At 33.9% G+C, this 25587-nt stretch overlaps 1 protein-coding gene across 1 annotated transcript in view; it reads right to left on the bottom strand.

Annotated features, from left to right (window-relative positions):
• LRP1B (LDL receptor related protein 1B) overlaps nucleotides 1-25587 on the bottom strand; it is a 1532882-nt gene that overhangs the window by 548841 nt on the left and 958454 nt on the right. Inside the window, exons 32-34 of the mRNA XM_059927092.1 lie at nucleotides 19046-19186; nucleotides 14722-14847; nucleotides 13537-13668 (exon numbers count right to left, since the gene is read on the bottom strand). Coding sequence (XP_059783075.1) covers nucleotides 13537-13668; nucleotides 14722-14847; nucleotides 19046-19186 — 399 coding nt within the window. The remainder of the gene's footprint in view (nucleotides 1-13536; nucleotides 13669-14721; nucleotides 14848-19045; nucleotides 19187-25587) is intronic.

The following is a 25587-nucleotide window of genomic DNA, read 5'->3' on the forward strand; positions in this document are numbered from 1 at the left end:
ACCATCAGAACAAATAACAAAAGCTACATGATCGTCTCAATAGATAGAAAAAGCATTCAACCAAATTCAGCACTCCTTTATGATAAAAATATTCAATGAAATAGGAATAGAGAGATCTTCTTCAATCTGATAAAGAGCATCTACAAAATACTACTAATAGAAAAACAGCTCACATCACATAGTTAGTTAATATATAAATATTGGAGGTTTCCCCTTAACATCAAGAACAAGACAAGAATGTCTGCATACTACAGATTTTAGTCAGGGAAATTAGGCAAAAAAAGAAGAAAGAGGAGAAGGAAGAGGAAGAGGAGAGGGGAAAAAAAAGATAGAAAGAAGAAACAATAGAAGTTGAAGTAAAAGGCATCCAGATTTAAAACAAAGAAGTATGCTCACTCTATTTGCAGATGGCATGATCTTGTATATAGCAAATACTAAGGAATCCACTACAAAAACCTATTCCAACTAATAAAAGAGTTCAGTAAGGTTGCAGGATATGGGGTCAATATATAAAAATCAACTGTACTTCTATACACTTACAGTGAATAATCCAAAAAATAAAATTAAGTAGCTACTTAATGCTTTCAGTAGCATTCAAAAATAGGAATAAAGTTAACAAAAGAGGTATAAAACTTATACACTGAAAACTGCAAATCATTTTTGAAAGAAATTAAAGAAGAACCAAGTACATAGGAAGATATAACATGTTACTGTACTGGAAGATCACAATACTCCCCAATTTTTTTCTATAGATTCATCACAATCCCTGTTGAAATCTCAATTGGTTTATTTGCCAAAATTGACAAGCCAATCCTAAAACATGTCCGCATTAGGTCCAGGTTCCATGCCTGAAAGTTACATGGCAATGCAAGAGACCAAGAATAGACAAAACAATCTTGAAAAAGAAGAACAAAGTTGAAGGACTCACACTTCAAATTTCAAAATCTACTACAAAGCTACAGTAATCAAGACAATAGGTGCTCATAAAGATAGATCTATAGGTCAGTGGAATTGAATTTAAAGTCCAGAAATAAACCCTCACATTTACAGCCAATTGATTTTCAACAAGTTGTCAATACAATTCAATAGTGGAAAGAATAGCCTTTTCAAAAAATGGTGCTGGGATAACTGGATATCCACATGCAAGTCCACATAGATATTCACATCTATATATGAAAATTAGGTCAAAATGGATTGACCTAAATATAAAAGCTAAAACATAACACTTAAAAGGAAACATAGCATTAAATCATAGCACCCTTGGATTAAGTAATGGTTTCTTAGATAGGACACCAAAGGCACAAGCAACAAAATTTTAAAAATGAATAAATTGGACTTCATTAAAATTTAAACTTTTGTGTTTCACACTACATCAAAAGGGAAAAGACAAGAAAAGAATGGGAGAAAACTTTTGCAAATCACATACTTTATAAGGGATTTTATCTAGAATAAATAAAGAACTCTAGGAGTTCAACATTAAAAAAAAAAAGATTAAAAAATTGGGCAAAGAATCTGAATAGACATTTCCTTCTCAATATATACAAATGACAAATAAGCACATCAAACAATGCTCAAAATCATTAGGCATAAGGGAAATGCAAATCAAAGCCACAATAAGGTATCATTTAATTCCCATTGGAATTGCTATTAAAAAAAAAAGATAATAACAATTCTTGGTGAGGATGTGGAAAAATTCAACACCTCACACGCTGCTGTGGGAATGCAAAATGTTTCAACCAGTTTGGAAAAGAGTCTGATACTTCCCCAAAAGGTTAAACATAGAGTTACCATATGACCTATCATGCTCATATCTAGGTATACATCTTAGGGAAATAAAGAACAAATATCCACACTAAAATGTGTATATGAATGTTCCTGGCAGCTTTATTTCTAATAGTCAAAAAAGTGGAAACAACTCAAATGTCAATCGACTAGTGAATGGATAAATAAAATGTCATATATCCATATAATATAATATTATTTGGCAAAAAAATAATTAAGTACTGAAGCTACAACATGGATGAACTTTATGCTAAGTGAAAGAAGTCCATCACAAAGGACCGTTTACCAGACGATTCCATTTACCTGTAATGTTAGGAATAGGCAAATCTATAGAGAAAGAAAGTAGATTAGTGGTTGTCTTAGTGCTAGGAAGTTAGGAGAAACATGAGAATTACTAATGGGTATGGAGCTTCCCTTTAGAGTGATGAAAATGTTCTAAAATTAGATAGTGGTGATGGTTGCACAACTCTGTGAATATACCCTCTGTGAATATATTAATTCTATGGTATGTGAATTATATCTCAAAAAAGTTGCTAGTTATAAAAAAAAAAAAAAAAGGCAATTGTATTTTGAGGAATTATCACAAATGTTTGAAAAGATTTACAGCCAAAATTTGGAAACAATAAAAATGTCCAAAAATATTGGAAAGGTCAAAATATCATGGTAATCCACATGATAAATAATGTACCCCTATTAAAAATAGTGTTTACAGATTGTTAATCACAACATAGCAAAGTGTTCATGTTAAAATAGTTAGAAAAAGATTAGGACAAAATTTTATCAATAGCAAGATTATTTGTATTTTAAAAACACAGCATGAATATTAATATTCCAAAATGTTAATAATTGCTGTTGGTGTAGTAATAGTACTGGTAATTTTTTACTTCAACTTTGTTTCATGTTTCCTAATTTTCCAAATTTCCCATTATGTACAATTCTAAGAAAGAATTTTTAATCAATAAAAAGTTATTTATTTAAAAATTGAAAAAAAAATTGAGATATGCCATCAATAAATGATTGCTGAACTAATGACTATTACTCTACAAGCTTATTTTAATAATGTTTAATGATGATTGAGCTGACAGATGTCTACTTTTTAATTTAATCATCATTATTTTGAGTTAATAGGGTTTCACATGAACATTGCAAATAGTATACAAATATACTCATTGTAATCCTTTATTGTATCTATAAATTCAAATCTGAGCCAAGCTCAAAAATATCACTTGCTTTATCACTAAAATAGTATTAATGGAAAACATTAAATGGAAACAACCATAATGCTATCATCACATTTTAAGTAAGGGTATTAATAAGAGTCACCAATAAATCTTAGCTCTTTTTCCTTCTAACCAGAATAATGTCTCATAAGTAACAAAATAAAAATTTTGAATCCTCTTATCCAGGATTTAGAAAATAGCTTTTCATATATAATTAGAACCTTGGATTACTGTGGAATCATCAATTCTTTTTAGTATCTTAATATTTAATTTGTAAGGAAAGCAGCAACATAAATAGAATCTGTCCTGTGAACATTTGTTTTTCCCCTGAAGAAAAGGATAGATTCACAATAGTCTACTTTCTGTACTCAAACTATGCAAACCTAATTCTGATTCTGTTCATATGGGTTTTAACGACTGTTGACTAAGAAAATAGATGGTTTTATAAAATAGCCTACAGGTTGTTACTGTTGAAGCTGTTAATAGTGGGAGTTGAATAGTCAAAAAGCTGGAAGAGACCCAGAGAAATCATGATTCAGAAGAGGTGGTTTGTCTGTTTTAACTCTTTAAAATACTCCAGAGCCAGAGATTTATAACCAGTAAGTAATCTATTCTAGTATTTAATATACTGACAATCAAGTTCCATTTCTGGTTCCATCTGAGTTTTTTTCTACTTAATTTACATCTAACGCCTCTCCTTCCGTCTTCAGTAAAATTAAATAATAAATAAATAAAACAAATAAAATTCTAGACTAATGAAATCAGGATTTTTTTTTCCCAACGTAGTCCTAAATGAACACACTGACAGAATGCTTTACCCATAGCAAACAAAGGGAGATAATGTGCTGTCCTTGGAAGATTTGCATAGTTGCTCTGTGCACCACGGTGGGTGAGCTTAAAGAACTGTCAACTGTTGCCAAGTATTTTGGAGCTCCCTTCCTGGACACAAAACTCTAGACAGGAACACTGGATGCAACAGAACTCATTCTAAGCATAGTTGACATCAGTCAACACACAGCCTGCATTGGTGCCAAGAAGAAAGTAACTGCGCTCATAATTCTGTTGGTGTTACCTCTATATCCCCCAGGCAATCCTAGACAGCTTTAAGCAATTTTTTGGAAGAGGTTTTCTTATAAAGCTTTGGTGCCAAACAACTGTCAGTAGAAGATTTAGTGTAAGTTAATATTACATGAAGACTTCTCCACACACTGGTCAAAAACTGTAAAGGTCGATTTGAGAGAGTTGCTGGCTTTTGTTGGAGAATTTTTCTGGAATCCTGGTCAAAAGCAAATTTGGCAAGTTCATGATATTAAAAGCCAGGTACTAATGAATGAGATGACCAGGATAACAAATAGTACCCTAATGAAAAAGACATTGGGTCTGCTACTTTCAAGGATAGTGTCACTAAACTAGAGGTGCATTTCAAAATCATTGAAAATACGTGTTAGATTTTTCTACCTTGGCACTATTAGCATTTGGGACTGAATAATTCTTTGTTGTGGTAATCTGTCTTGTGCATTGTTTAGCAGCATCCCTGGCCTTACCCAGTAGACGCCAGTAGCACCCTTTCAGTCATGACAATGAAAAATGTTTCCAGATATTGCCAGATGTAATCTGGGGCGCATAATCATCCCCAGTTGAGAACCACTGCCATAGAACTACTAAGTTACTTAGTACTAGGACCACCAACTATTCCCTGTCCCCAGCCTGACTTTCTGAACCCCATGCACTGAATGGTCCAATATCTCTGAGCCTTTGCCTTATATAACACATTTGTTGTTGTTGTTGAATACTCATTCATTCTTGGATACTTCTGGACTCTTTCCTCACTTTCATCTTACCCTAGCATGGTAGTGTAAAGAAAACTAGGGTTTGGGAAATATGTATGTGTGTGTGTGTGTGTGTGTGTGTGTGTGTGTGTGTGTGTGTGTATATATATATATATATATATATACACACACACACACATATATATATATACACATATATACACACACACACACACACATACATGTGTGTGTATATGTATATATGTATGTATAAGTTCAAACCCCAGCTTTGTCCCACTCCATCTGTAAAGCATTTGACAGTATTTTGGCTTTATTATTTTTCTCTACCTGGAGCACTTCTCCAGGTATCCAAGGCTTACTATTAATTAGAGTTAAAAACGGATTCAAGACCATGATCCTGGTTCTTTACATTAATTCATCCTCACTTGGTTTAAACCAGAATACAGAAGCTGTCCATATAGGAGTATCATTAATAATTCAAACTGACAATCAAAATTCACCTCTTAGACACCACTGTATAGGGATAATATCAATAAAAATCTATAATATTGTGATAAGCAGCCTCTAATATGGCCACCAATGTTCCGCACCAGCTGGTATTCATTCCCTCCTCTAATCCCTTCCTTTGAGTGTGGGCTAGACCTACTAACTAGCTTCTAATAAACAGAATATACTAAAATGATGAGATATCACTTCTAAGACTGGGTTATAAAAGGTCTGGCTTCCAGTTCCTGTGTGCCCTTTCTCACTCTTTTTTCATTAGCTCTAAATGCCCTGGGGAGAGGACCTCATGACAAGAAACTAAAATAAATAGTCAGTGAGGAGCTGTGACTCTCAGTCAAACACACAAAAGAAAATAATTCCTGCCATCAGCCACATGGATAATTTGGAAGCAGATCCTCCCTAGTTGAGCCTTATGATGAGACCACATATCTGGCCAATACCTTGAAGGCAGCCTCATGAGAGACCTAAGGGAACTCATAGACGCTATAAGATAATATTGCTTTAAGTGGCTAAGTTTTGGTAATTTGTTATACAGCAATAGTTAAATAATATAAACATAGTGAGATAAATGATTTCCTCTTTCTTCTCATTCTCCTCTTGATGATGATGATTATCATTATCATTACTCTCTCTCAGATGAGGCTGTACCATTAATCTTCTGCCCCTAAGTTTAGCAGGGGCAATTCTACAATTGTTGACCATATTATCATCATTCCCCCAAACGCTGGGCGCTGGTATTGCCTATTAATTATCTTTCCCAATCATAAGTACAATAGAATTAAAATTCTCACTATGAAATTATCAAGGATCTGATGTTGATTACTCCACTATTGGTTATTCAATTCATGGCTTTTGTAAATTGCAAGGGCAAAAATCCAAATGCAAATCTTTAATGCAGAATTTGAGCATCCCAAAGTAACCAACTGTCCTCTGCATGCATATCTCATCCCAAAATCCAGTTTCTTCATTGTTAAAAATACTATCTTCTTCAACAGATTATTCTGATGATTTAAACTGCATAAATATATAAAAGTTTCCAAATATTATTCCTGTAATGTAGTAAGTGCTTAATAAATATTAAGGGTTTTTGTGATGCTATTTTAATTTCTTCCTCTTCCAAACCTCCTCTTCCTAACCCACTCGTGGGTGATCAGTTCCATTTCTAGGCTTTCTACTTTAGCCAAGTCTCTGTTCTAAAAGTAATAAGAAATTTATAGAAATAATTAGTTCTTTTTTCTTTTCAAATCCCCCAAAGGATTCACTTACTACTTATGGCCTCTGGCTAAGAATGAAACCAAATGATAAAAAGAAAGATCGATCCATTCCTTATGACCAGTCCAAAAATCAATTAGATGACTTTTCTTTTCCTCTTTTAACTAGAAAATTGTCTATTTGATAAAAAACTAATGGCCAACAATCTCAGAAGTTGAATCATAGCTTTTTACTTCTTTTCCAAAAGAAAGGGTATCAGAAAGAAAAATAAATTAGTATGCCCTTGGTTTTCTTAAAATAGGGGAAATACACTTTTTCAAGGTTAAAGTTACACTTTACAATATTAATGGTATCAATGTACCTAAGCTAAAGGAGACCTCCACATTATCATTTGCATATCCAGTTTCCACAAATAGATACCAATCTATTGTCTAATAGAGTATGAAATAATTTGAAAAACATCCAAAAGATTGACCTATCCATAAAAATATTTTCTTCACATGTCTTTAATGGTGCTTTAGTTGGATTTACAGTGTTGGGTTGAGATACTGTGCTTCATTCAAACATACTAGTAAGATAACTTGTCAATCTCTTAGCAGCTCTTTTTTTTTAAAATTATTTATTTATTTATTTATTTTTGGCTGTGTTGGGTCTTCGTTTCTGTGCGAGGGCTTTCTCTAGTTGCGGCAAGCGGGGGCCACTCTTCATCGCGGTGCGCGGGCCTCTCACTGTCGCGGTCTCTCTTGTTGCGGAGCACACGCTCCAGACGCGCAGGCTCAGTAATCGTGGCTCACGGGCCCAGTTGCTCCGCGGCATGTGGGATCTTCCCGGACCAGGGCTCGAACCCGTGTCCCCTGCATTGGCAGGCGGATTCTCAACCACTGCGCCACCACGGAAGCCCTCTTAGCAGCACTTAATAATTTACTATGAATAAGTGTAACCAGGCCTTTTGAGAATAGGGTTCTAGGTAACTCAATTTTGATAAGGAGAAGAGTAGAGAAAGACATCAGAGTATCAGATATAAATGTATAAGAGATTCCTGAGCTGAAAATCCTGAGCAGCTAGAAAGAAATACAGCAGAATAGAGTGACTCAGGAGAGGGAAAAAGAAAGTTGCCCAAACAGACTGGATGTACTTCATGTGAATAAGTACAAAGCTGGTGTTGGGACCTTTCATTTTCATGAGAAGTGCTAACTGCCTGAGAAAGAAGTTTCAAGAGACTTCATGATTCTTTCAATAACAGAGAGAATAATATATCCCAAATAAGTTGACCAAAGTTTTCATGATAGTAGGTCATCACTGTGCATCTTCTGGAGCTTTTGGTTTCAGGTAACCTACTGAGGAATCCAGATGCCTAACAGAAGCTTGCTTTGTTTTGCTTTGTATTTTATATTTTGAGTTCAGACATTATCCAAAAAGGATATGTGAAGTATTTCCAATAATTTGTTTGACCTATAATGACTTATTCTATGCGTGGTTATATTCGTTTCCTCATGATGTTGGAAAGTTTTTGTTTTCTTGTAGTAGTTAATACTTTACATCCTGAAAGATTTACTGGACTTGACCATCTACAAATACATACAAACTGTTCTCATGAGTTGAAAATATAGTCTTGAAACAAATTTGAAATGACAACACAAAGTAGTATCCGTTCACTGTCACAAGAACAGAAAGAAATTGAACCAGCCCTAAAAATTCACTTTGTAGCCAAGGAAATGGTTTCCATAAAATTGAAAAAATGTCTCAAAGCAACAGTATTGTATTTCTTAAGCTATTGCTGTTACTGACATAAAAAGAATTCTTTCAATAATTCTTCTTTGGCCTTGGTTGGTGACAGAGTGGTTATTAGAAAAAAACTGTAAACAGCTCTTTTCTATGCCTCCAGGCATAATAAAAAAGAGACTCTCACTTGAGTGTCACCTGCTTCAATTATTAGATGGGTGTAAAGTAATATGATTCAGTACATAAATCAAAATAAAGCATGATCTTTTACCAGTACAAATTTGCAGAAGTGCAATGTAGTTTCATCAAGTAATGCCAACAATGGTCTAAATAAAATTATGTTTAAGTGGTTACAAAGGCAAGATGGCATAGTGTAAAGAATTAAAAGTAGGACACTTGGGCTTCCCTGGTGGCGCAGTGGTTGAGAATCTGCCTGCCAATGCAGGGGACACGGGTTCGAGCCCTGGTCTGGGAAGATCCCACATGCCGCGGAGCGACTGGGCCCATGAGCCACAATTACTGAGCCTGCGCATCTGCAGCCTGTGCTCTGCAACAGGAGAGCCTGCGATAGTGAGACGCCCGCGCACCGCGATGAAGAGTGGCCCCCGCTTGCCACAACTAGAGAAAGTCCTCGCACAAAAATGAAGACCCAACACAGCCATAAATAAATAAATAAATAAATAAAAATTAAAAAAAAAAAAAAAAAAAGTAGGACACTCTATTACCATAGAGCCCTTGATCTCTCTGGGTTCCAGTTTCCTTATCTGTAACATGAGGAAATGCCACTAGATTGTGTCAAATGTTCCTTCTAATTCTAACAATTCAAAGATATATGCAAATGTTGTGGAACTATTGGGGAGAAAATCTTTCATGTAAATAGGTGATATTCAACCGTGTAAATGTGGCAACAGTATTTTGTCACATATTCTCCTTCAGGGTTGTTGCAGTTTTTTTTCAATAGACTATTTTTTACAGCAGTTTTAGATTCACAGCAAATTTGAGCAGGGGTCCCCATATACCCTTTCCTTTCCTACACTCACAGCCTCCTCCACTATCAACATCTCATACCAGCGTGGTACATTTGTTACAAGTAATGAACCTACACTGACATGTCCATAGATTATATTAGGATCTATAGTTTACATTAGGGTTGAGTCTTAGTGTTTTACATTCTATGGATTTTAACAGATGTGTAATGTTAAATGTTCCTTCAATTTTTGTATTGTCTTAATAGCCAGATCACTGTGTGATGCTGTAAAAAGGCATTAGAATATTCCCCATAGTGAGTGTAAAGCAATGACATCCAAATAATGGTACTTTGATGCTCTCTTTAAAAAAGAAAAAAGATTCCCATAGATTATCCATTCATGCATTACCTCAGAAACTATTCCTAGTTTATCTTTGTCCCCGATAGCAACTTAGCTGTGATGTACTACTCCTAGTAGATAGTAATCAACATTTGTTAACATTGAGTTGGATAACTCCAATTTGAACAAAAGAGATAAAAGATGAAAAAAGAATATAAGCTGGAAAAGTTCAGTCAATCACCATTCTCTGAGTAGAATTTCCTCTAGTTAAGTAATATCCTATTATGTGATTATTTATTGTGAAAAAGTCATAAATACCCCCAAGGTGTGGGTGGGGGAACTGAATAGAGCATTACTCACTGGAGATCACATTACTAACTGGAGCAGTGAGCTTTATTTTGAAGGCTTTTCCCCTAACTAAAATATATCTTTTAAAACATCAAATGCAGTATTCATTCATCAGGAGGAATATCACCCAGCAAGCAGGCCAGGATTTTCAAAGCTTAATATTTTTTTTTCCAGTGGAATGGGACTTTTCCAATGAAGTGATAAGAATACTTTGAACATTTAAAAAGAGCCACAGGGTCTTCTTTCTTCTGTGGATAGTATCCAGAATTGCTTCATCTGGTGAAAGAAATCCTTTCACTGCAGAAAACTTTAATTCATTACAACCAAAACCCAGCAAGATTCAGATATGTTAATCCTTGTGAAATGTACAGGTTTGAGCATATATTTATCCCTGAAAATTGTGGTAGTGAATTGGTACTACATAAATTATGATAGTTATACTTAACAAGTGATCCTCCTTCACACCATTTCCTTATTATGTTTAGAATAAGGGGCAACTGTGCTCTTTCATTTTGTCATCCTTACCTTTGATTGATCCTAAAAGTAGAGATTATGTCCTGAAGTGAATGCAGTTAATGAAAGAAGAGGAAATAGAATGTCTGCAAAGGGAGCTAGTAGAGGAAGAACCTATAATCAGGATATAAAGGTCTTGATAAAAAAAATAGGGGGTGATGTATCAAAAATTTTCTCTATCTCTCTGGAGCAATTCAGTTATTTTCCTTTCTTCCTCCCTAAAGCAGCTTCATTCAACCAAGTCACAGAGCTTGTATGTTGTCTACAATGCTATTATGAATCAAGTTGCTGACATTCTTATGCTCACATATTTTCATAAAATGCAATTATTAAAAGATCAGACTGTATAGTAGATGGAAGCACAAATGTACGTGGAGACATGGTTGAAAACTCTTGATACTACTGCCAGCACCACCATCATCATTAGTGTTTCAGTTGGTTTACTGTCTGCTAGCCTCCTAGGTTTACATTTAATGACTTCAAATAGCTGGTGATGTTATTTAATCTTTAAATATCTGCTCTACAGACTATTCATTATCATCATTAGTAGTAAGTTCATTTTCAATAGAGGCGTTTACTAATGTACTCTTTCTGTCCTCAAGAAGTTAAGAAACGACTATACTCTACGCAGATAACTGAATAGAAAAAATACTATCAGTCAAAGAACAGAAAACAAAATCTTTGCTAACTGGGAGCTTAAACATAGCTTGCAGAATATGTTTGTAAATATATATCACATATGCTAATTTCTACAATTTATTACTTTCCATTATTAGGTATTGTTACTATTTTCTGAGCACTCATGTATATCAAGCACTGTGCTAAACATTTACAGACATCCATCTAAATATCCCCAAAAGTGAGGAAACTGAGCCTCAGAAAAATTAAGTAATTTATCCAAGGTCATAGAACTAGTAAGTGGTTAAACTGGTTTTAGAATCCAAGTTGTCTGTTGCAAAAGTCTGGTCTCTTCCCACCGTATGTTTTACTGGCCCCTAGGTCTCTGGCCCTCTTAGATTTCAAAGCAAATTTTATCTTGCTATTTTCTGATTAGCAGTAGGAATTTTAATAGACTCAAACACTCTAATTTCACATGACTATTCCATATGCCTATATCCTTTTGCATTTAGAAGAAATTGATTTTCCAAAAATAATTCCTTTCTAGGAATGTAATTTTAAAATATGGCAGGTATAATACGAAGAATACAAAGTTTTAACTAATAAGTAGTAATTGCTCTATGGAAAAACTATTTTGATACAAAATATGTTTATTATAAAATATTAGTAATTACTAAGGATTTAGAAACAGGGAGAGTACTATTCTTTGCAAATATAATTATCTGCTCTCATGGCACATTATATGAAACTTAACCATTTCAGGGCCAACATACAAACCTTGGAGAGTGAATTCAACTCATACAAATAATCAGTTTGCCCTTAAGGAACAAGAGATTTACAAATGATCTAATCAGGACATTTGACCAAATGGCTTATTTGATATTTGTATTTGGAAATTTATCAAATACTTTCAAAAATCATTATGGAACCTTTAAAAGAATCAACTATGTGATACCGGCTAAAACAAGGGACTTGTGCTTAGTAAAAATATATACACATATATAAGTACACCCTTTTCAAGAAGTTCAAGTTTTTCTTAGTTTTGCACCTATTAAATCCTATATAATAAAATTCTACAGAATAACATGTACGTGAATAAGAGGCAGGGTGGATTACGCATGGTAGGGTAGTGAGCCTTCCACAAAAAATGAGGTTGGATCAAAGAGCCTTGTTTGATCAAAAATCACACTGATTTTGGCAAAATTTACATAATGCTCAATAAAATATGTTATATTTGTTCTATATTTCCTTTCAGAAAAAGCCATTTTAAAAAACATAGGAAATTTGCCTCTTTGTGATTCCAAATATTCGGTGCAAATAATTTTCTTAAGAAAAGTCATCTTTGAACCATTTGTAAAAATCCCCAGTAATTCACTAATTTGTAGCCAAAAATTCATTAACACGTGATTGAACAAAATTTGTTAGAGGCGAGGGAAATAATAGGCTTACTACCAGAAGCCCATGTGCTGCTGCTTAAAGATTTTTTTAAAGATTATAGATCAAAGAACTATTTTTTTAACATTTGATAAAACTGTCTTTACATATATAAAAAATATACTGGGAACATGCAGTACATCTTCAACACCAAAACATTAACTCAGGAAGCATATGATTTAGTTGGATGAGAGATGGAGAAATTTGTTTTTATGAATTTAATCCTTCAAGTGTAGAATAATAAATATGAATATTAATGAAAGAAGTATACCCAATGCTTATGCTATATCTGAATTGAGCAATTAGAACAAAAATTTATTTCCTTCAATAAATTTAACAGTTTCTACCATCAATTCCCAATCACACAAATTCTTTTTTTTTTTAGCCTTTCCGTGCAGTTTGTGGAATCTCAGTTCTCCAACCAAGGACTGAACCTGGGCCATGGCAGTGAAAGCGCTGAATCCTAACCACTAGACCACCAGAGAACTCCCCACAAATCACACATTTGTATTAGCCACAAAAAAACGATAGTGTCCAATCTGCTTTCTTTCACTGTTTGCTAAAACAAGAAGATAAGGTAAAATCTGACTCTGAAATAATAGCTACTGTATTCAAAAGTAATATAGAATGGTTTAGCATTTATAATTGTTTCCATTATTTGGATTTCATTTGCTATTACCTGTATTAGAATAGATAACCACATCCTGGAAAATATTTTAAATAAGATTATGTTTAAGTAAATAATAAATCAAAATGCTTTATTTTTAATATTTATAGTTGTATTAACGTAAAAGTGTCATTTGAAAGATAAAAAAAGATAGAAATAAAAATGAAGCAACCAAATGCCAATCATGGCATTTTAATGTACTTGCAATTCAAATGTTATATGTTAGAAAAATTCTGCTTCATTTTTTTCAGACAAAACATATTTACAACAATTTGTGTTAGGCTTAAAAATTCATTTCTGATTTGCTTTCTTATTCCTTATCTTGACTATCAGAGTACAGATGGAAAGGTTATATTTCCATCACGTTTAATAAATCAAGTGAAAGCATTATACATAAATTATGAATAAAAGCTATTTACCTGCATGGAAATCTATTCCCACAGCAAATGAAGTTCCTGATATAGGCATCAAGGCATCCATTTTGTCACTTGGTTCCAGAGGTATTCCCCTGATTCCTTCATGAACAGAGTACATAAGAAATGACTCTATACCTAAATTTAAAAGGAAACAAAAACAAAAGGAATATATAACATTAAAATCATTCCATTAGCAGGAGGTGGGTATCAAGATGGCAGAGTAGAAAGACCCCAAACTCACCTCCTCCCATGGGCATGCGAAAATTACAACTACTTACAGAGCAACTATCTATGAGAACAATCTCAAGATTAGCAGAAAAGGTTTTCCACACCTACAGATATAAAGGAGCCACAATGACATGGGTAGGAGGGGCAGAGACATGGTCTAGTCAGGACACAAACACACCCCCAGGTCAGTGACCCACAAACAGGAGAGAAGTCACAACCACAGAGGTCCTCTCTGAGGAGTGAGGGGTCTGAGCCCCACACAGGGATCCCCAGCCTGAGGATCCTGCACTGGAAAGACAAGCCCCCAGAAAGTTGGGCTTTGAAAATGAGCTGGACTTGTTTCGGAGAGACATATTGGAAACAGAGGCTTCTCTCTTAAAGAGTGCACACAAAATCTCACATATTCCAAGTCCCAGCACAGAGACAATAGTTGGAAAGGTGCCCGGGTCAGATCCACTTGCTGATCTTGGAGAGCCTTCTGGAGAGGCAAGAGGCAATTGGGAAGCCCCCTGGGGACTGACAGGCTGGCAGCAGCCACTTTTGGGATCTTGGGATGCTTTTCAAACTAGCCCAAAAAAATTCAAGAGGAAGAACACCTCCAAATTCATTCTATGGGGACAGCATCACCCTAATTCCAAAACCAGGCAAAGATGCCACAAGAAAATAAAACAACAGGCCAATATCACTGATGAACATAGAGGTGAAAATCCTCAACAAATATAAGCAAACTGACTTAACAATACATTAAAAGGATCATACATGATGATCAAATGTTATTTCTGCCACAGATGCAAGGATGGTTCAATATCCATAAACCAATCAATCTGTTACACCACACTAACAAAGGATAAAAAATTATATGATAATCTCAATAGACACAGATAAAGCTGACTTTGGTTGCCTAAAATCTGTATGGATGAAGTAAATGCATCAGAACTAAGATTTTTCAAAACCTCATACCTCGACATGACATGCGGTTCTTTTGGAGATAATATCCAACTGTACACATGCAAGTCCTTGTAGTTTCAGATGTTGGTAAACAAAGCTGAGAACATCCACCATTATTTAGTTGGCAGGAATTGCTGCCTGCAAAGTAGGAAAACAAACAAAAGAAACATAAAAATCAAAAAAACTAAAGAAAGTATAATTCAATATCAGTAATTTGAAGAAATATTTATGCTATTATTGATTTATAAATGCAGCTGTTTCATATTGGTTAGTATCATATTTTATTCCCTCAAATAATTTGAAGTAGCAAATTATGATTGAAGTTTCTCCTTCCAAAAAAGCACTGCATAGTGATTACAGACAACAGTACTATACTCAATTTATAGAATCAATTTAACTTTGAATACAATTTGAATACAATTCAAAGTTGCTAAGAGATTAGATCTTAATTGTTCCCACCACAAAAAAGAAATGATAATTATGTGATGTAACAGCTAGCACTATGGTGGTAATCATATTGCCATATATTAAGTATCAAATCAACACATTATACATCTTAACCAACATTATCTGTCAATTATATCTCAATAAAAATACATTTACAATAAATAAATAATTTTTTTGTAAAGTAAGATACATGAGAGGATTCATAGTTATAGAAGAGCAAAAGGAAATTGGTGTGCCGTGAATATGGTCATAGATCTTCGTAATATTTTAAGATCACAGAAACAAGGAAATCTCTTTTCTGACTTCTAAATTTCACTTCAACTCTACAGTTACTTCCTTTTCAAGAATACTTTATCCAAATGTATCAAATAAATAGTTGTTAATTTATATTACTGACTCAACTCAAAGATTATACCATTGAAAGTAAGGAGGTACATATATACATATATGTATAATTGATTTTTTAAAAGCAAGGAACTAAAATTTGCCATTCCAAGGAACATAATTCTTCCAAAATAGATTTAAAACACACCCATAAGAGTTATCTAATTAACTGGCATATTAATTTTCCTTATTCCTGTGAGGTAGCAATGACAAATATTAGGTAATCACAGGTCGGAATTCTATAAAGATGGTCCATTAAATTTACTAGGCCCAATGTGCTAATTAAAGCTGGTAACATAAAGTTAAGTAATTTACAATCTTATCCATCAAGTTCATTAAATATCCCAGTTTTACAACATTTTTATTATTCTAGGACATGCAATGCCATTTACTGGATGTTCAAACTCTGATATGAAGTACACTAAATCCAGTGAGAATTACAAAGCATTATGAAAGCTATATATCAATAGTGCTCTATGGAAAATTCAAAATACCAATGCAGCTCATTATTTCTAATCTCCTGAATTCAAGATAGTCTGATGGGATTTAATTGTTCAATCAAATCTGTCACAAGTTCTGTCATTTTTGAAGTGTGAAATAGTCTCAACTGGGGAGATTTCTCAACAGGAGATGTACCACATTCTCTGCTCATTTCTTATACCTGGCAGTTGCTCTTATGTAGGTCCACATACTAGGATTTGAGTTGCCCTGAACTTCTGAAATGATTACATTTATCTCATATATAAACTAATGGAGATTCATTGATTTATTCCCTTTTTTCCAAGCTGACTTACAATACTAAGATGAATTTTCAGCTCTATGATTATTTTAATAATGAGACAATTGTATTTATGGATCTACAGTAATTCCATACTGACCATGTACATATTTCATTTTAGAGAAAGCATGTGAATGTACATTAATGCAATGCCAATCTATAGAGATACACATTTGGATATAAATTTACTTCAACTACCACTAAAGACTGGAAAGCTGGGAAGAGATTGACAAGTGATACTTGTCTATAAAGTTTGGAAAAACACCAAACAGAGAGTAGGGGAAACAAGTGAATTGAAGAAGTAAAGAAAAATGGATTAGAGTTGATTTATAAAAACAAGAGAAAATGAGGCGTTATATAACCTTGATAATATCCAAAATATGTGAAAAAAGAAGAAAAAGGAGATCCTGGGACTGTGCATTTTTAAACATAATAGTAATAAGTATTTTTTATAAATAATAAAATTAACTATGTTAATGTTGTACAACAATAACACAATCCATGTATCATTTGTTTAGTCTCTAAGGGAAAATGGTGGAGAAAGAGAAAAGGCAAAAAAAAATAAAACATCATTATTTTAATAAGTATCTTTGCCTATCAAATATAGATTTGATGTAGGAAAAATATAGAGAGATTTTTAAAGTAATAATTTAGGTAGTGAATATCTAGCAGGTTAGAAATACTGGTTTGGCTTAATATTTTGTAATGATATTGATGTTCAAACTTCATTCCTAAATTCTCTAGTGGAAATAGAAAGTCCACTTGACTAACGAGAAGTCTCAGCCCTCCAGTGATCTGTGTCAAAAATGATAAATGAAGTAGCTAATTGTACTTTGAAATCCAAAGTGGTAGTAATGCTAACACCTTAAATAGTCCTAAATTGCTCATATTTCATACTAATGAAGCTTTTAAGCTACCTGCTGTGATTCTGTTAATGGGACTGTCTTTAATACAGATGCTTTTATCAACATATTCTTCCAGTAAAAACAGTATTTTCACTGCATTTTAAGCTTAGTCATATTATACCGTAAATTTCTAAGTGCTAGAGGGCCCTGTCAGTTTGGTAATACTTTCACAGTGCATAGAAGCTACAACTCTACCTATAGAATCAAATCCTTAAAAGATGAGGGGGATCTTGTTAAAATGAACAATGTGAGACAAGCATAATACAATGAATTTTTCTTCCAAGAAACTATTGGAACTGTACCTACAGAAATTCAATGTATTATATTAATTTACAATTTCAAAGTATGTGTTTGTTCACATTTTGAAGGAATAAATATAGATTTTTAAAAAATGTTTGGAAATCTCTAATTTGTATTTTATAATGTGTGTTTTCAGATATAATCTCATTCAGTACAGACTATGAACTAAAGTTTATCATAGTACTGTAAGTTTTTACACTTAACAGATTGTATTGAAATCCACAAAAGTACCATGATATTTTATTTATTGAGTGCCAGTATTTTATTCCCAGTTAAATAATCTATTTTCCATGACTTGAATGCCAGTAAAATTATTTATTTTGATACAGAAAATTTTCTATTAAATAATTCCTAGTGAAAACACTCCTGTCCATTATTATAGACAATGACCAAAAAAAAAAATATATATATCAGAGAATAAATACAGATTTTGTGCCTAAGAGTTTGGGTGTCAATGTCTTCTCAACCATGAACGGATCTGAGTAATCAGTTGAGATGGTTTTACAAAGCAATTCTTTTCTCTTAAAAATATTTTTTTCCTGAAAAAGAAATATTTCCTGCTGCTCCTGGTAAGAAAGGATTCCAGACCAAAATTTGACCCATGCTTTTTTCAGAAAAGGTAGCCATGAATCTGGTCTCCACTTTGTCTCCGGCTGTGCAGGAATGGCTCTCAACTGGTGTCTCCAGTAAATTCTGCCTGCTTGATTGCTGTCACCTGTCTTCAGAATTAGTGATCCCTTTGGTTCACTATCCTTATCTCTACTCTTATTTGCTTTGATATACATGCCCAAATCCTTTAGATAAAAATCGTTTTAAGTTTTCTTGATATTTTTTTCCTAAGCAGAAAAATATATGAAGAAAAGGATTTCATGGCAGAGATTTAAGTAAGATAGTAGAATATAGAAGAATATTTTTTCTAGGAAGGGAGTTCTGCTAATGTCATGGATCATGAACCAAAAACTAAGAAAAGACTAGCAGGTGTAGGGCTGTACTGGCTGGCATTTCTAATCTTGGGCAATGTGACAAGTCCACCTATGTAAACCATCTATCTCTTAGTTCTCTCACTCCATTTCACTGCACACCATTTGGACAAGCAAAAACAAAAAAGCAAAATGCTTAGAGCCAAACAATGTAGTGCTTTTGGTTATGAAATTCTTGTATCAACATAGTCCATTTGAAGTCCCCTAGTTCATTCTGTTTCTGGGCATAATTATACATTGAATATATTTTACTGGGATTTTTTTCTTATTCTTATACTTTTAAATCAAGAACTGAATAAGACCTCTTTGAAGACCTGACAAATTAAGATTCCTTGGTCAGCTTTGCTAATGTTTTGAAAGCTCATTATATATCTTATGCTAAAGGCATTCCTTCTACAGTATTAAGCAGCATTTGCCACCCCCCCTTTTTTTTTACTAGAAGAAAAATAGGGAACTTCAATTTTTGACTTGAGAAAATAATATGAAAAAAGAGAACATTATATATTCAAAAGGCGGCACAAATGCATTACCGTGTGACTTACCTTCCTGTGCTTCTTTATCATACACTTTCATATGAACGACCCCAGAAGTCTTATTTCTTAGAACAGTGGGGTTTCTTCCATCTCTTTTGCTGCAGGTTCCCAACTGAGCTAAGTTTTGGTCTGCCCACCACAGTTTCTTATCTATAAAAATGAAAAGATTTTTTTAATGAAAAAGATAATCATCTTATTAAATAATAATAAAGAACTATTAAACTCTAGTGCTTTCTGATTTCTTTTGTTAAATTCCCAAACCCTGTTTCTATGGGAAACAGCAAAATCATTTTTACTTTTTTTTTTTTTTAATTTTTAAATTTAATTTTATTTATTTTTTTATACAGCAGGTGCTTATTAGTCATCAATTTTATACACATCAGTGTATAATGTCAATCTCAACCGCCCAATTCATCACACCACCATCCCCACCCCCCAGCGGCTTTCCCCCCTTGGTGTCCATAAGTTTGTTTTCTACATCCGTCTCAACTTCTGTCCTGCAAACTGGTTCATCTGTTCCATTTTTCTAGGTTCCACATACATGCGTTAAAATACGATATTTGTTTACCTCTTTCTGACTTACTTCACTCTGTATGACAGTCTCTAGATCCATCCACGTCTCAACAAATGACCCAAATTTCGTTCCTTTTTATGGCTGAGTAATATTCCATTATATATATGTACCACATCTTCTTTATCCATTCGTCTGTTGATGGGCATTTAGGTTGCTTCCATGACCTGGCTATTGTAAGTAGTGCTGCAATGAACATTCGGGTGCATGTGTCTTTTTGAATTATGGTTTTCTCTGGGTATATGCCCAGTAGTGGGCTTGCTGAGTCATATGGTAATTCTATTTTTAGTTTTTTAAGGAACCTCCACACTGTTCTCCATAGTGGCTGTATCAATTTACATTCCCACCAACAGTGCAAGAGGGTTCCCTTTTCTCCACACCCTCTCCAGCATTTGTTGTTTGCAGATTTTCTGATGATGCCCATTCTAACTGGTGTGAGGTGATACCTCATTGCAGTTTTGATTTGCATTTCTCTAATAATTAGTGATGTTGAGCAGCTTTTCATGTGCCTCTTGGCCATCTGTATGTCTTCTTTGGAGAAATGTCTATTTAGGTCTTCTGCTCATTTTTGGATTCGGTTGTTTGTTTCTTTAATATTGAGTTGCATGAGCTGTTTATATATTTTGGAGATTAATCCTTTGTCCGTTGATTTGTTTGCAAATATTTTCTCCCATTCTGAGGGTTGTCTTTTCATTTTGTTTATGGTTTCCTTTGCTTTGCAAAAGCTTTGAAGTTTCATTAGGTCCCATTTGTTAATTTTTGGTTTTATTTCCATTACTCTAGGAGGTAGATCAAAAAAGATCTTGCTGTGATTTATGTCAAAGAGTGTTCTTCCTATGTTTTCCTCTAAGAGTTTTATAGTGTCTGGTCTTATATTTAGGTCTCTAATCCATTTTGAGTTTATTTTTGTGTATGGTGTTAGGGAGTATTCTAATTTCATTCTTTTACGTGTAGCTGTCCAGTTTTCCCTGCACCACTTATTGAAGAGACTGTCTTTTCTCCATTGTATATCCTTGCCTCCTTTGTCGTAGATTAGTTGACCATAGGTGTGTGGGTTTATCTCTGGGCTTTCTATCTTGTTCCATTGATTTATGTTTCTGTTTTAGTGCCAGTACTATATTGTCTTGATTACTAGAGGTTTGTAGTATAGTCTGAAGTCAGGGAGTCTGATTCCTCCACCTCCGTTTTTTTCCCTCAAGACTGCTTTGGCTATTCAGGGTCTTTCGTGTCTCCATACAAATTTTAAGATTTTTTGTTCTAGTTCTGTATAAAATGCCACTGGTAATTTGATAGAGATTGCATTGAATCTGTAGATTGCTTTGGGTAGTATAGTCATTTTCACAATTTTGATTCTTCCAATCCAAGAACATGGTATATCTCTCCATCTATTTGTATCATCTTTAATTTCTTTCATCAGTGTCTTATAGTTTTCTGCATACAGGTCTTTTGTCTCCCTAGGTAGGTTTATTCCTAGGTATTTTATTCTTTTGGTTGCAATGGTAAATGGGAGTATTTCCTTAATTTCTCTTTCAGATTTTTCATCATTACTGTATAAGAATGCAAGAGGTTTCTGTGCATTAATTTTGTATCCTGCAACTTTACCAAATTCATTGATTAGCTCTAGTAGTTTTCTGGTAGCTTTTTTAGGATTCTCTATGTACAGTATCATGTCATCTGCAAACAGTGACAGTTTTACTTCTTCTTTTCCAATTTGGATTCCTTTTATTTTTTTTTTTCTTCTCTGACTGTCGTGGCTAGGACTTCCAAAACTGTGTTGAATAATAGTGGTGAGAGTGGACATCCTTGTTTTGTTCCTGATCTTAGAGGAAATGCTTTCAGTTTTTCACCATTGAGAATGATGTTTGCTGTGGGTTTGTCATATATGGCCTTTATTATGTTGAGGTAGGTTCCCTCTATGCCCACTTTCTGCAGAGTTTTTATCATAAATGGGTGTTGAATTTTGTCAAAAGCTTTTTCTGCATCTATTGAGATGATCATATGGTTTTTATTCTTCAATTTGTTAATATGGTGTATCACATTGATTGATTTGCGTATATTGAAGAATCCTTGCATCCCTGTGATAAATCCCACTCGATCATGGTGTATGATCCTTTTAATGTGTTGTTGGATTCTGTTTGCTAGTATTTTGTTGAGGATTTTGCATCTATATTCATCAGTGATATTGGTCTGTAATTTTCTTTTTTTGTAGTATCTTTGTCTGGTTTTGGTATCAGGGTGATGGTGGCCTCATAGAATGAGTTTGGGAGTGTTCCTTCCTCTGCAGTTTTTTGGAAGAGTTTGAGAAGGATGGGTGTTAACTCTTTTCTAAATGTTTGATAGAATTCACCTGTGAAGCCATGTGGTGCTGGACTTTTGTTTGTTGGAAGATTTTTAAACACAGTTTCAATTTAATTACTTGTTATTGGTCTGTTCATATTTTCTATTTGTTTCTGGTTCAGTCTTGGAAGGTTATACCTTTCTAAGAATTTGTCCATTTCTTCCAGGTTGTCCATTTTATTGGCATAGAGTTGCTTGTAGTAGTCTCTTAGGATGCTTTGTATTTCTGCAGTGTCTGTTGTAACTTCTCCTTTTTCATTTCTAATTTTATTGATTTGAGTCCTCTCTCTCTTTTTCTTGATGAGTCTGGTTAATGGTATATCAATTTTGTTTATCTTCTCAAAGAACCAGCTTTTAGTTTTATTGATCTTTGCTATTGTATTCTTTTTTTCTATTTCATTTATTTCTGCTCTGATCTCTATGATTTCTTTCCTTCTGCTAACCTTGGGTTTTGTTTGTTCTTTTTCTCTAGTTCCTTTAGGTGTAAGGTTAGATTCTTTACTTGAGATTTTTCTTGTTTCTTGAGGTAGGCTTGTATAGCTATAAACTTCCCTCTTAGAACTGCTTTTGCTGCATCCCATAGGTTTTGGATCATCATGTTTCCATTGTCATTTGTCTCTAAATATATTTTGATTTCCTCTTTGATTTCTTCAATGATCTCTTGGTTATTTAGTAATGTATTGTTTAGCCTCCATGTGTTTGTGTTTTTTATGTTTTTTTCCCGTAATTTATTTCTAATCTCATAGCATTGTGTTCAGAAAAGATGCTTGATATGATTTCAATTTTCTTAAATTTACTGAGGCTTGATTTGTGACCCAAGATGTGATCTATCCTGGAGAATGTTCCGTGCGCACTTGAGAAGAAAGTGTAATCTGCTGTTTTTGGATGGAATATCCTATAAATATGAATTAAATCTATCTGGTCTATTGTGTCATTTAAAGCTTCTGTTTCCTTATTTATTTTCATTTTGGATGATCTGTCCATTGGTGTAAGTGAGGTGTTAAAGTCCCCCACTATTACTGTGCTACTGTCGATTTCCTCTTTCATAGCTGTTAGCGCTTGCCTTGCCTTATGTATTGAGGTGCTCCTATGTTGGGTGCATATATATTTATAATTGTTATATCTTCATCTTGGATTGATCCCTTGATCATTATGTAGTGTCCTTCCTTGTCTCTTATAACATTCTTTATTTTAAAGTCTATATTATGTGATATGAGTATTGCTACTCTGGTTTTCTTTTGATTTCCATTTGCATGGACTATCTTTTTCCATCCCCTCACTTTCAGTCTGTATGTGTCCCTAGGTCTGAAGTGGGTCTCTTGTAGACAGCATATAGATGGGTCTTGTTTTTGTATCCATTCAGAAAGCCTGTGTCTTTTGGTTGGAGCCTTTAATCCATTCACGTTTAAGGTAATTATCGATGTGTATGTTCCTATGACCATTTTCTTAATTGTTTTGGGTTTGTTTTTGTAGGTCCTTTTCTTCTCTTGTGTTTCCCACTTAGGGAAGTTCCTTTAGCATTTGTTGTAGAGCTGGTTTGGTGGTGCTGAATTCTCTTAGCTTTTGCTTCTCTGTAAAGCTCTTGATTTCTCCATCGAATCTGAATGAGATCCTCTTAGGCTGTCTTCATTTCTTTTCATTCTTTTTTCTTTATTCTGTTCCGCAGCAGTGAATACCACCATTCTGTCTTGCAGGTCACTTATCCATTCTTCTGCCTCAGTTATTCTGCTATGAATTCCTTCTAGTGTAGTTTTCATTTCAGTTATTGTATTATTCATCTCTGTTTGTTCTTTAATTCTTTTAGGTCTTTGTTAAACGTTTCTTGCATCTTCTTGATCTTTGCCTCCATTCTTTTTCCGAGGTCCTGGATCATCTTCACTATCATTATTCTGAATTCTTTTTCTGGAAGGTTGCCTATCTCCACTTCATTTAGTTGTTTTCCTGGGGCTTTATCTTGTTCCTTCATCTGGTACATAGCCCTCTGCCTTTTCATCTTGTCTGTCTTTCTGTGAATCTGGATTTTGTTCCACAGGCTGCAGGATTGTAGTTCTTCTTGCTTCTGCTGTCTGCCCTCTCTATTTTTACTTTTAAAAATATAAACCATAGTGTATTCTATTGTTTAAATTTTCCTCCTCTCTCTCCAATTAGAGATACTTGACTTAACTTTTCTTTTTCTTAAAAAACACATGATATAAATAAAAGTATATTTCAAATTAATATGGAATACAGATTTTATTATTTACAATCTGAACCATGATCATAGTAGTACTGTGCTATATCTCTAAATGAACAGCAAAATCCAACAAGATATCTGAACAACTATAAAAAGGACTGTTCTCTAAGTTTTGTTTTAAGTGTGTAAGCTTTTAATCATTTGCACTCTCCATTACTGGATTCTTCACAATTATAGTAACATATTTTGTATAGTTTATGCTTCTTTCTCCGAAATTTTATAAATGTGCACTATTAACTTGTATTGAGTGTTCATTTGGTAGCAGAGACTCTGAAATGTGCCACAGATAAAAAATAGTCTGGTAGCCAGTATTCTAGTAAAATTTTACATTTATTATTATATTACGTCAGACTGTCATAGCAAAGCTATAAGGATGCTACCATCATTTTTCATTTCATAGATGAAGATTCTGAGATTCAAAGAGATTATTTTAATCAAATATACATATATGGCCTGTCTCCAAAACTAGTGTTCTTTCAAAGTCTCCATGCTGAGTGCATTAAAAAATTTAAGGTAATGAAATAATTTCAAACAAAAATCATAATTTTAAAGGTTTTGAACAATTCAGACTTTTCAACAAGCATCTAACTTAATGACAACTGAGACCACATCAACTTCAACCTAGAAGATACACATTAATAATAACCATCCCTTTCTAAATCTAATTTTGTGCAATGCACAGTTCTAAACACTATAGATTAATTCATTTAGTCTTCACAATTCTATAAGGTAAGTACTACTATTATTAAACCATCTTACAGTTAAGAACACTGAAGCAAAGAGAGGTTAAGTGGTTTTTCCTGGATTACAGAATGAATAGTTGCTCCAGGTTATGAACCAAGCACTGATTTTAGAGTCCATGGCATAAATCTCATTTCTACACTGTCTGCTTCCATAGATGGATAGAGTTTAGTCTTCTTTCTCTTGACATATAGATATGGAACTTAGATTATGATGTTGAAGTTGAGTAGCTCATTCATTTATGTTTTTATTTACACTCACAAATTTATTTTTAGGAACAGAGAAGTTCCCTGTGAAGAAAAAGGGTAGAGACTTTGTAAGAGACTCTTTTGAAAGTTGTATAGCACAGTATAGTGGACTGAGCACATGTGTTTCCACTTCCGTTTCTTCTACTAACCCACTGCAATAGAAATATGGAAACATAAAACAGAATAAACCCATAGTGAATCCACATAATAAACAAGAGAATGACAGGCATATAAACAAAGTGTACAAGATGGTCAGTGTATGGAAACAGGAAAATGGGGAAATAGGCAGATAAAGTTGCAACCTAGAATGTGATTTTTAAAAGGCTACAGAGGAATGGAAGACATCCCTTTCCACAGAACTCCAGATGACCTTGATTTTAGCTTGGAAATAACAGAGTGAAGTGCAAAGAAAGGTTAAAAA

The sequence above is a fragment of the Balaenoptera ricei genome, chromosome 7 (genome assembly GCF_028023285.1).
Source record: "Balaenoptera ricei isolate mBalRic1 chromosome 7, mBalRic1.hap2, whole genome shotgun sequence".
NCBI lineage: Eukaryota > Metazoa > Chordata > Mammalia > Artiodactyla > Balaenopteridae > Balaenoptera > Balaenoptera ricei.